The sequence below is a fragment of the Petaurus breviceps genome, unplaced genomic scaffold, assembly GCF_028583685.1.
Source record: "Petaurus breviceps papuanus isolate PSGF00001 unplaced genomic scaffold, PetGlider_PUasm1.0 187, whole genome shotgun sequence".
NCBI classification, from domain to species: domain Eukaryota; kingdom Metazoa; phylum Chordata; class Mammalia; order Diprotodontia; family Petauridae; genus Petaurus; species Petaurus breviceps.
The window spans coordinates 12,759,360-12,771,791 of NW_027185799.1; the positions used below are offsets into that span (position 1 = coordinate 12,759,360).

A 12,432-nucleotide genomic window follows, 5' to 3' on the forward strand; every position below is an offset into this window, starting at 1 on the left:
GTTACAAATTTTCTTCCCATTTTTCCCCTACCCACCACCCCAAAACAGTGATCCCACTGAATATCCCCTCCCCCAATCTACTCTCTCCCATATCTTCCCCCATCCCTCTCAGACTTTCAAGTAAGGAACGGTGGATCTCTATGCCCCAGTGCCTCTATATCTTATTTCCCAGTTATATGTAAATATATATATATATATATATATATATAATATACACATATTTTTTTAAACATTCGATTTTAAATCTTTAAATTCCAGATTTCTTCCCTACCTCCCTCATCACCCACCCTTACTGGAAAGATAAGCAATTCAACATAGGTTGTACATGTGTAGCTATGCAAAACAGTGGATATAATGTGAAAGACTGACTATATTTCCCTCCATCCTATCCCACCCCTCACTTATTCTTTTCTCTACTTTGATCCTGTCCCTTTTCAAAAGTGGGTGCTTCTAACTTCCCTCTCCCCCAGCCTGCCCTCCCTTCCATCATCCCCCCTCTCATCCCCTTCCCCCCTACTCTCCTGTAGGGTGAGATACCCTATTTAGTGTGTATGTCATTTCCTCCCTAAACCAAATTCATTAAGAATAAGGTTGACTCATTCCCTTTTGCCTTCCTGTTCTTCCCCTCCATTGTAACAGTTTTCCCTTGCCTCTTCTATATGAGATAATTTACCCCATTCTATCTCTCCCCATCTCCTCTCATTATATTCTTCTCTCACCTCTTAATTTCACCTTTTAAGTATCATTCCTTCCTATTCAACTGGTCCTGTGCCCTCTGTCTATGTATACCTGTATACATATATACACATACATATATATTCATATGCCCACATACCCTCCCATAGAGACATATATGTATGTATACACAAATATATATATATACATGTACACACATTTCTATTCTCTTCAACTATTTTCATACTGAGAAAAGTTTCATAAATTACAATTATCAACTTTCCATATAAGAATGTAAATAGTTCAACTTTGATAAGTTCCATATGATTTCTTTTCCCTGTTTACGTTCTCATGCCTCTCTTGCTTCTTGTATCTGAATGTCAATTTTCTATTCAACTCTGGTTTATTCATCAAAAATGCTTGAAAGTCCTCTATTCCAATGAATGACCATATTTTCCCCTGAAACATGATACTCAGTTTTGCTGGGTAGGGGATTCTTGGTTTTAATCCCAGCTCCTTAGACCTCCAGAATATCATATTCCAAGCCCTTCAATCCTCAGTGTAGAAGCTGCCAGATCCTGTGTTTTCCTGATTCTGTTTCCACGGTATTCAAATTGTTTCTTCCTGGCTGCTTGTAATATATTCTCATTGATCTGGGAACTCCAGAACCTGGCTATAATATTCCTAAGAGTTTTCTTTTTAGGATCTTTTTCAGGAGGTGATTGGTGGAATCTTTCAACCTCTATTTTGCCCTCTGGTTCTAAAACATCAGGGCAGTTTTCCTTGAGAATTTCTTGGAGGATGATTTCTAAGTTTTTTTTTTTGATCATGGCTTTCAGGTAGTCCAATGATTTTTAAATTATCTCTCCTGGATCTATTTTCCAGGTCAGTGGTTTTTCCCAGGAGATATTTCACATTGCCTTCTGTTTTTTCATTTGTTTGGATATGTTTAATTAGTATCATGACAACAACAAAACAAAATGGGGGCGGCTAGGTGCTGCAGTGAATAGAGCACCAGGCCGGGGGTCAGGAGGACCTGAGTTCAAATCCGGCCTCAGACACTTGACACAAAAACAAGCCATGTGACCTTGGGCAAGTCACTTAACTCCAATAGCCCTCCAAAAAGCAAAAAGAGAAAACAAACCAAAAAAAAATAGTATATTGATTTCTCATAAGTCACTAGCTTCCATTTGCTCCAATCTAATTCTGAAGGAATGATTCTCCTCATTGAGCTTTTGAGATACTTTTTCCATCTGGCAAATTCGGCTTTTTAAGGGATTCTTCTCCTCTTTTTTTGAGCCTCTTTTGCCATTTGAGTTAGTCTATTTTTTAAGGTGTTATTTTCTTCAGTCAAGTTGTTGACACTCATTTTATAATTTTCTTGCATCATTATCATTTCTCTTCCCAATTTTTCCTCCACTTCTCTTATTTAGTTTTCAAAATCCTTCTTAAGCACTTTTATGGCCTGTAAGCTGCTTATTCTTTTATTAGAAGTTTCTGGTGCAGGACTTCTAACTTTGCTATCTTCCTCCTGTTTGATGCCTTGATCCTTTTTGTCCCAAAAAAAGGAATCCAAAGTCATACCAGTGTGCTTGCCTTGCTTCCCTCGCTTGCTCATGTTGCCACTCAATTACCTGACTTTTAGCTTTTTGCCACAGTAGAACTCTGCTACTAGAGGGGGGAATTTTGTCCCAATTGCTGGGGTTTTCTCAGCTGCTGGAGCTGTTAGCTGGTTGCCCTCTCAGAAGCCTCCACAAGCTCTGGCACACTGATCATGCACCCCAGGACCTCCACCCCAGACAGTGATCCAGATCCAAGCTGGTTAAAGCAAGAGTGATTACCCCGCAGACTGGTCACTTGGTCCCCCTACAATCCGCAGGCCAGGAGCTCTGAAGCATCTACCTGGCAGTGGCTGCATGTCTGCCACACCTCAGCCATTTCTCACCGTGGTGGACAAAGGCCAGACCACACTCCCAAATTCCCAGGTCCCAAAGTCCACACTGCACTAACCTCTCACTTTGTCCTTAGCATCTATGGGTTGATAATTGTGGAAACCACCATAGCTGCTGGTGATCTGAAGTGCCTCCATCTAGCAGCTGGTTGTGGCCACTCTGAGGCTAAAACCTCGGGCTCCTGGGGCTGGGCTCGACTCCCAACACGCTGTACTGGCCGCTTCCTACCAGCCTGTCTTCAGCAAGAGGTTAGTTTTTCTGTGTCATTTTGTGGGTTCTGTAGCTCCAAAGTTTTAGAGTCATTTTTTACATGAATTGGAGGAGGTGGGGTAGCAGTAGCCCCGCAAAAGTTGTGTTTCTACTCCACCATCCTGACTCATTAAAACAACTTGGAAACATCATTTTACATCTATCAGATTGACTAAAGTGACAAATGTTGGAGGGGATGTGGAAAAATTGGGATACTAATTCATTGTTGGTGGCATGGGGAACTGAGCCAATTAATTTTAGATCTGGAATTATGCCCAAATGGTTATTAAATTGACTATCTATCTATCAATCAATCTATCTATACACACACACACACACACACACACACCCTTGGATGCAGCAATACCAATACTGGGTCAATTTCCAAAGATGATTAGAGAAAAGGGAAAAGAACCTCCATGTTGTAAAATGTTTTATAGCAGCCTTCTTCATGGTGGTAAAGAACTTGGAAATTGCCAGGATTCCCATCAATTGGGAAATGGTTGAACAAGTTGTGGTATATGATTGAGATGGAATACTACTGTGCTATAAGAAATAATGAGCTCAATAATCTTAGAAAAACATGGAAAGACTTGCATGAAATAAAGAAAAGTAGGGACCGAGACAATATAGTGGAGTAAAAGCATGAACTTGGTATGGGATCTGGCTCCAACCACTTCCAATACCTGTAAAAAAATAGACTCTGAACAAATTTTAGAGCTACGGAACCCACAAAGTGACAGACAGAAACAAATCTGCTGAAGACAGCCTGGTAGGCCAACAGGAAGGGTCTATCTCATCAGACTGGGAGCTGAGCACAGTCCCGTATGAGCCACATAGTTCCAGTCCCGGGGCAGCCAAGAGAGTGAATCACCAGCAGCTGTGGCGGTTTCCAGACTTCTCAACCTATAAATGCCAAAGAGAAAGTAGAAGGTCAGTGGGAAACTCTGTTGGAACTGGGTGAAGGAAGAGCATGGTCCAGCCCCTGTTCCCAGGGCAAGAAGTGGTGAAGGCACAGCAGCTGCAGTTGTTGCCACTAGTCACTGCCTCCAGAGCTCCTGATCTACAGAGCATAGGGGGACCAAATGACCATTCAGAGGGTAATAGCTCTTGCTTTAACCTGCCTGAATCTGTATTGCAGTCTTGGGTCGTGGTCCTGTGTGTGACCAGTGTGCCAGAGCTTGTGGGGTCTATAAAGAAGGTGCCCTCCTAATAGCTCCAGCAGCTGTGAAAACCCCAGCCATTTGGGACAAAGTTCTCTCCATTCTGGAAGCAGAGTTCTACCTTGGCAAAGAACTCAAAGGTCAAGTAATTGACTGGCAAGATGAGCAAGCACTGTCAGACCATATAATCCTTTTTGGGGGACCAAAAGGATCATGGCATGGAGTGGAAGACAGTGAAGTCAGAAATCCCACATCAAAAGCCTCCAATAAAAATATGAACTAGTTACAGGCCATGGAGGAGCTCAACAAGGATTCTGAAAATCAAGTAAGAGAAGTGGAGGAAAAATTGGGAAGAGAAATGAAAATGATGCAAGAAAATCATGAAAAGCAAGTCAACAGCCTGTTAAAGGAGACCCAAAAAAATACAGAAGAAAATAACACCTTAAAAAATAGACTAACTCAAATGGCAAACGAGGTCCAAAAGACGAGGAGCAGAATGCCTTAAAAAGTCTAATTTGCCAGATGGAAAAGGAATTTCAAAAATTCACTGAAGAGTAATAATTCCTTCAAAATTAGATTGGAGCAATTGGAAGCTAATGAGAAATCAAGATACTATAAAACAGATCCAAACAAATTAAAAAATAGAAGGCAATGTGAAATATCTCATTGGAAAAACCACTGACCTGGAAAATAAATCCAGGGGAGATAATTTAAAAATTATTGGACTACCTGAAAGCCATGATCAAAAAAAAGAGTCTAGACACCATCTTTCAAGAAATTATCAAGCAAAATTGCCGTGATATTCTAGAACCAGAGGGCAAAATAGAAATTGAAAGAATTCACCAATCGCCTCTTAAAAAAGATTCCAAAAAAAACTCCTAGGAATATTATAGCCAAATTCCAGAGTTCCCAGGTCAAGGAGAAAATACTACAAGCACTGCAATCCTGCAATACAGGAAGAAACAATTTGAGTATTGTGGAATCACAATCAGGATAACACAAAACCTAGCAGCTTCTACATTAAGGGATCAAAGGGCTTGGAATATGATATTCCAGAGGTCAAAGGAGCTAGGACTAAAACCAAGAATCATCTACCCAGCAAAACTGAGTATAATGCTTCAGGGGAAAATATGGTCATTCAATGAAATAGAGGATTTTCAAGCATTCTTGATGAAAAAACCAGAGCTGAACAGAAAATTTCGCTTTCAAACACAAGAAGCAAGAGAAGCATAAGAAGGTAAACAGGAAAAAGGAAATCATATGGAACTTATTAAAGTTGAACTATTTACATTCCTACATTTAAAAACAATAATTGTAACTCATAAGACTTCTCTCAGTATGAGGATAGTTGAAGAGAATATATATGTATATATACATATATATGTATGTACAGGAAGGTATATATGTGTATAAATGAATATGTGAGTGTGTGCATATGTGTGTACAGGTATACATACACAGAGGGCACAGGATGAGTTGAATAGGAAGGGATGATATCTAAAAAATAAAATTAATAGGTGAGACAGGAATATATTGGGAGGAAAAAGGGAAAGATAGAATAGGGTAAATTATCTCACATAAAAGATGCAAGAGAAAACTGTTACAATGGAAGGGAAGAACAGGAAGGTGAAAAGGAATGGGACAACCTTACTCTCACTGAATTTGTCTTAAGGAGGGAATAACATACACACTCAACTGGGTATCTTACACTACAGGAAAGTAGGGAGGAAAAGGATAAGAGAGGGGATGACAGAAGAGAGGGCAGATTCGGGGAGAGGGTAGTTAAAAGCAAACACTTTTCAAAAGGGACAGGGTCAAAGGAGAAAATAAAATAAGTGGGGGGTGGGATAGGATGGATAGTTAGTTTTTCACAATATAACTATTACGGAAAAGTTTTGCATAACTACATATGTACAGCCCATATTGAATTGCTTATCTTCCCAGTGGGGGCAGGTGAGGGAAGAAAGGTAAGAATCTGGAACTCAAAAGTTTTAAAAACAAATGTTGAAAAAAAAATGTTTTATTTTGTTTATTTGTTTTTTACATGCAACTGGGAAATAAGATATACAGGCACTGGGGTGTAGAAATCCATCTTGCCCTATTAGAAAGTTGGGGGCCAGGGATGAAGACCTATATAAGAGAGAACAGATTGGGGGAAGGGTTATTCAGTAGACTCGGTGTTTTGGGGTGGGGGTAGGGGAAAGACGGGGAGAAAAATTTACAATTCAAAATCTTGTGGAAATTAATGTTAAAAACTAAAAAGAAATAAAGAAATTGAGAAGAAAAAAATAAATAAAGAAAAGTGAAATGAGCAGGACCAAGAGAACACTGGCTACAATAACAGCAATACTGTTTTAAGAGTAACTCTGAGGGAATAAATTATTTTGACTACTAAAAATATCCAAATTAACTATAAAGGACATTTGAATAAAGACACTATCTGCATCCAGAGAAAGAACTAATAAACAGAAGTATGTATAGAATAGTTTTACACATGCATACTTATTTGTGTCTAATAGTAACCATTTGGGGAATGGGGGAAGAAAAAAAAGAAAAAATAATTTATATAATTTTATTATATATTTAAAAGGAATAGCAAGTTGTATATAATAGATTTGCAGTTTCATGCAAGCATCTTTTTTATTATACTATATTATGGAATTGGTTGGTTTTTTCCATAGATTAAAAATATTATTTTTAAAAAGTCTTCAATGCTTACATAGATTATTTTCACAAAAATTTTGCAGAGATAGGAAAGAAGGCATGTGGGACAGTGGTTATTTCTGCTTCCTCAAATACTTTTTTTTTGTAATCATAAAATCCATGATTTTTTCTAAACAAATTTTATACTCCCCCATCTAGACATCTTGCAAATTGGTCCCTGATACCCTAAAACAAAGACATGTTTAATATCAATATCCTGACAATGCTGAAAGGCATCTAGTCCTGGAATACCAGAATCTTTGAAGAATTCAAGTTGCAAGTGACCTAAATTGCAATGGAAAAAGCACATAGTAGGAATTATTAATCTGAAACACACAATCAATGAAGAATTGTGCAGGAGACATAGTACAAAGAATGTTCTCAAATAAAAGTATGACTGGATAAAAAAGATAAGTTAGTCATAAAACAAGTGTGAAGACTAGCCAATGAAAATCCCATGTTCTTTACCAGTTCAACACAGTATCAAGAGATTTTAAAGGAAAAACCCTTGTTGAGGATTACAGAAAGACAGATGAGAGACACAGCATGGAGAAATTGTGGTAGGTCGTAATCTATACTCTTTCTGAAGGAAGTAACCACCCTGAACTTTCGAGAGGCAACTGGTAGTACTATGGATAGAGTGCTGAGCCTGAAGTCAGGAAGACTTAAGTTTCAATTCAACCTCAGATACTTATTACATAAGCTAGTAAGTGAGCAAGTCACTTAACTTCTGTTTGTCTCAGTTTCCTCAACTGAGAAATGAGGATAATAATAATGCCTACCTTACAAGGTTGTTGTGAGGACCAAATGAGACAATATTTGTAAAACATGCTTAGCACAATGCCTGGCACACAGTAGGCATTATATAAATATTTAATTCCCTTTCCTCTCCTTCACCCTTGATTACATCATAAATTCATCAAAATTTAAAAATCATCACAAAGCAGTATAGAAGCTGTAATAAAAGAAAGATAGGGGTAATTGGAAGAGGTAGGAGGAAAGGTAGAATAGGCTTTCCATTAACCTCCCTGTTTATCAAAACACAGACAAGTTAGTCCTACTATGGTTTAATTCCCTTATACAGAAATGAAAAATAACAAGTTTTTCCTTTCCTACCAAAATTCCTTGAATAGTTAAATGATGAAATGATTTTCATGGAAATTTATACAACATTAGAGCTTGTTCACAGACATGTAAATCATGGGCTATGGAAATTTTTCAGCTAGCTAACTGCAAATACTGTTTAAAACAGTGTGAAGAAGTTCCAGGTCCTGATGAAACATTCTTCAAAAATGTCAGGTCACTGGTTGAAATTTAAGTTGGCTGTGAGAAGGAAAAAAATTTAATAGGAGTTGAAGAATTAAAAGCTTAAGGCCCCATACACTGCTAACTGGGTAACCTTGGATAAATCACTTAATCTCTTTGCTTCACTTTCTTCATTGGTAAAATATCAAGTAATAATCATTTCTTAAACACCTACTATGTGCCAGGCACTGTGCTAAGTGCTGGCATTATTTAACATGATTACTATGAACCAAGGAGGCCTTATAAGTCCTAAAACTATATCAATTTGAATTCTCTAGTATCATTAAGTCATTAATAATTTTATTAATAATATTTTGAATTAAGAGTAGGTTCACAATTATCAACATAATCCTCAGGTTACCATTCACTATTTCCTACTTACTATTCACATACTATTTTCTTCTCCTACTAGATGACACATATCACACTAACTAGTTACCACCAGAACCCACCATTTGGATGAAGGAAAGAAGAGTCAAAGGATTTTGAGTTAGCAGGAACCTAGAATTCATCTAGTCCATACTCTTCATTTTAAAATAAGTGACTGGAGGCAACATCACTATCCTTCTAGTCACCCAAATCCATAACCCTCTCTCTCACCCCACAAACCTAATCAGTTGCTAAATCTTGTCATTTCTACCTCCACATCTCTCTCATCTGACTTCTTCCCTTCCCCACACAGCCACTACTTTAGCTGGGGACCTCATTATCAATTCTGCCTAGAACTGCTGCAGGAGTCTCATAAATGGCTCTCCCAGTCTTAAGCCTCTCTCCTATCCAATCCATAAAGCTAGAAGTGATATTCCTAACACAGTTATGGCCATGTCACTACCTTAATTAAAAAACTCCAGTGAATCCCTATTACTTCTAGGATCAAAACTCCTTTGGCATTTTAAGCCCTTAACAACCTGGCTCTACTTGTTTTTCTAACCTTATTTATTATATATTACTCCCTTTTACGCAAGCTGTAGCCCAAACTAGCCTTCTTACTATTCCTCATACATAATGTTCCATCTTCCATCTCTGAGCCTCTGAACTGACCTCTTTCACTCCCTCTTCGCCTCTCTCTTAGAATACCTAGTTTCCTTCAAAACTCAAATCGAGTATCATATCCTATATGAGTTCTTTCCTGATTTCCTCCAGTTACTAGTGCCCAACTCCTACAATTAATTAATGTGCATTTATTTAGTATGCACATGTTGTAAGTTGTCTCTCCTGATAAGAACATAAGCTCTGAGAACAATGACTGTTTCATCTGTCTTTTGAGTCCCAGTGCCAGGCCCATAGGAGCTCTTAATAAATGCTTACTGATTGATAAACTGGGTTCGAATTCAGATTCTCTACTCACTAGCTATGTTATCTTGAGGTCAACAAGCCATTCCAACTCCTTCATTTTCAAAAGAAAGAGTATTATACCTGTCAAAATATTTTGGAAATACCCTGTTTTCCAGAGCTAAGGCCTAACAAGTGGGCTATGCCCTGAACTTGGCATAACAATAATCCTTTGCACTTGGCATAACAATAATCCTTTGCACTCTGGATGACATCACCCTCTGGCAAAGTGTATTGCTTGGACCAGCAACAGGTGTTTGCTTAGGGATTTAGCTCCACTTATTTCCCACAGCCATCCATCACATGTTTACAGTCCCTCTTCCTTGGTACTGTACCCCTCTTGTTCCTGTCACAGAACTCTGGTTCTCTGGTCACAATCTACAGGACTTGAGACAATTACTGTTCCCATGGGACCCAAGTATGCACCAACCATGCGAACTATTCTCAAGATCTAAGAATGACTGTGTTGTGGGCCAACCCTTTCATATATATATATATATATATGAGTGGCTCCAGCCTTTGCAGTCTTGAGCCCTCCTTCTTAGGAGGGGAGGCTTCTAGTATGCATAGCTCACTCTGTTTCTCACTCTGAAATTAGTCAAACTTCTGCTTGTGTCCTGACTATCCTGTCTCTAGCCTGCTCTGTTTGTTTGGCTCTGGCCACCCATAGAGGTGGTCAGAGGCGCATTCTAGTCTAGCTGACAATCCAGAATACAGAAGGTGACATTAAGTGTTTATTTGGTGTCAAAGGGACTACGTTCAAATCCTAGTATGGATATGAAAAAGTATAGTGAAAAAAGGGCTAGATTTGGAGTTGAGGATGTGGGTTTGAACTTCCACTATACCATCATACTCCCTATGAGACCTTCCTTTCTGGACCTCTGTTTCCTCATCAGAGCAGCTAGGTTAGAGGACCTTTGAGGTCCGTTCAAGGTTTTAATCTCTGTGCTACCCTAGGCAAGCTGCTTAGCTTCTCCAAACCCATTTCCTCACCTATAAAATGAGAGTTTGGGTCTAAATGAGTTTTCATTTCCAAATACCATAATTCTGTGCTCTCTAGGGTCCCTTCCAACTCTGAAATTCTATGATCTGTTCATTGGCCTCACTTAGCATTTTGGTTGCTAAAAGCATCCAACCAACAACCTGAATTTGTGTGTGAGGAGAGGGAACCATCACATTCTACAGAATGTAACTAACATAACTTGAGAGGATACAGAAACAGAAAACTTTGGGAGGGAAATGGAGGAGGGGAGGAAGGACTGAATGGTAAAAGTATGGTCTTGGGTCTCTAGGGGTTAAATGGAAGGAAGCTAAAATCTGAAGTTGGGCTGTGCAGTAAAAAGACCTGAGTTGGAACCCCAACTCCACTCTATTAGACAACCTTATCAAAGTCACTTTCCCCCTCAGTGTTCTCATCTGTAAAATGAGACAGGTGGAATTTCTTCAAAATCTCAAGTTGGTAGGGGAGAAGGATGCACTGGGATGCTCAGCCTTCTCCAGGTCTGGGTAGGTGGACATGAGGAGAGGAGTGCAGGGGGTGGGGGGAGGGCAGAAGAAGGGAAGAGATGACAGGAGGGAGGGAAGAAAGAAAAGAAGAGGGGACAGGAGAAAGGAGGGGGGATATGGGGCCAGGGCAAGAGGAGAGTAGGGAAGTGCAGAAGGAGAGAGGGAAGGGGGAGGGGAGGGAGGAAAGGAGGGGGGAGGGGAGGGGGGGGGGGGGGGGGGGAGGGGGGGGGGGGGGGGGGGGAAGGGAGGAGGGGGGGGAGGAGGAAGGGGGGAGGGGAGGGAGGAAAAGGAGAAAGGAGGGAGGAAAGGAGAGGGGAGGGAAGAAAGGGGGAGAGGAGGGAGGAAAGGAGTGAGGAGGGAGGAAAGGGGGAGGGGAGAGAGGAAGAGGGGAAAGGAGGGAGGAAAGGGGGAGGGGAGGGAGTAAAGGAGAGGAGAGAGAGGAAAAGGGGAAAGGAGGGAGGAAAGAAGAGAGGAAGGAGGAAAGGGGGAGGGGGAGGGAAAGGGGGAGGGGAGAGAGGAAGAGGGGAGGGAAGCCACTTGGGGGCCCAAGGCCCCGGGAGCCCACCTGGCACTGGCACAGTTCCTCCCGGGTGCTCCTCAGCTCTTCCTCCAGCAGCTGCAGCTCGTCCAAAGCCGCTCCTTCCTCGGAGCCCCTCCCCCGGGGCGGGGGATAAGAGGGGAAGGCCTGTCTGAACTCAGCCCCTGGCCGGGGCCTCGGCCCCTTCTCCACCCCTCTCGCCGCCTCCACCTTCGCGAGCCAGGGCTTCCCTCAGCCCAGCCGGTCAAGTTCGCTTTTGCCCGCGGCGCGCTCCCGCCGGGGGTCGCTCAGCTTGACTCCGAAACGCGCCCGGCCCAGCGTGTCCCCCGCCCCCCCGCCCCAAAATTGGGGAGAGCTGCGCCAACGGCCTGAGGGGGGCGGGGAACCCGGCGCTGCGGGCGGCGGCCGCTAAGTGGTCAAGTTTCCTTCTGGAAACTCCGCCCTCCCTGGCCTCATCCCGGGACCGGCAGAGCTTCAGGTTGCGCGTGCGCGGCCCTTTTCCCGCCTCGGCCCGTTAGCTCTCGCGCTGCTTCTCCCTCCCCCCACCCCCACCACCATCAACCAACACCAACACCAACACCCCCTACCACCTCCCCCAGTCCTTCGTCCTCCGCACTCCCTGCCACCCACCTCTTGGTAAGGCTGCTGAGAGAGCAGCCGCACCGGCGTGGTGGGAAGGGCCCGGCACGTGGGCCGGCAGACCTCGTTTGGAATCCCGAGCCTCGAGCCACGAGACATACTGATGATGCCCTGAGCAGCTGTGCTCGTCCCCTGCCCCCAACTCGAGTCCTCACTTTACTCCAGTCACTCTCCCCGCTCTTCTCATTCCCTCATCTTGGCAATCTTCAAAATCCGAATTAGTCCAATCACAAGGGTGCGGGAGAAATGCGGCCGGAGGAACCCGATCATTTGCAAAGTTTGAATAAAAACACCGCCTTTGTCTCCCGTGGAAGATCTGCCACGTGCTGGTCCCCAAATTTCAGCATTCCAGTTCTCTTTCAGTACCTTT

At 42.1% G+C, this 12,432-nt stretch overlaps 1 protein-coding gene across 1 annotated transcript in view; it reads right to left on the bottom strand.

Annotated features, from left to right (window-relative positions):
• CNTLN (centlein) overlaps positions 1-12,161 on the bottom strand; it is a 492,075-nt gene extending 479,914 nt beyond the window's left edge. The window contains exons 1-2 of the mRNA XM_069090553.1: positions 12,011-12,161; positions 11,451-11,653 (exon numbers count right to left, since the gene is read on the bottom strand). Coding sequence (XP_068946654.1) covers positions 11,451-11,653; positions 12,011-12,161 — 354 coding nt within the window. The remainder of the gene's footprint in view (positions 1-11,450; positions 11,654-12,010) is intronic.
• Positions 12,162-12,432: the final 271 nt, after the last annotated feature.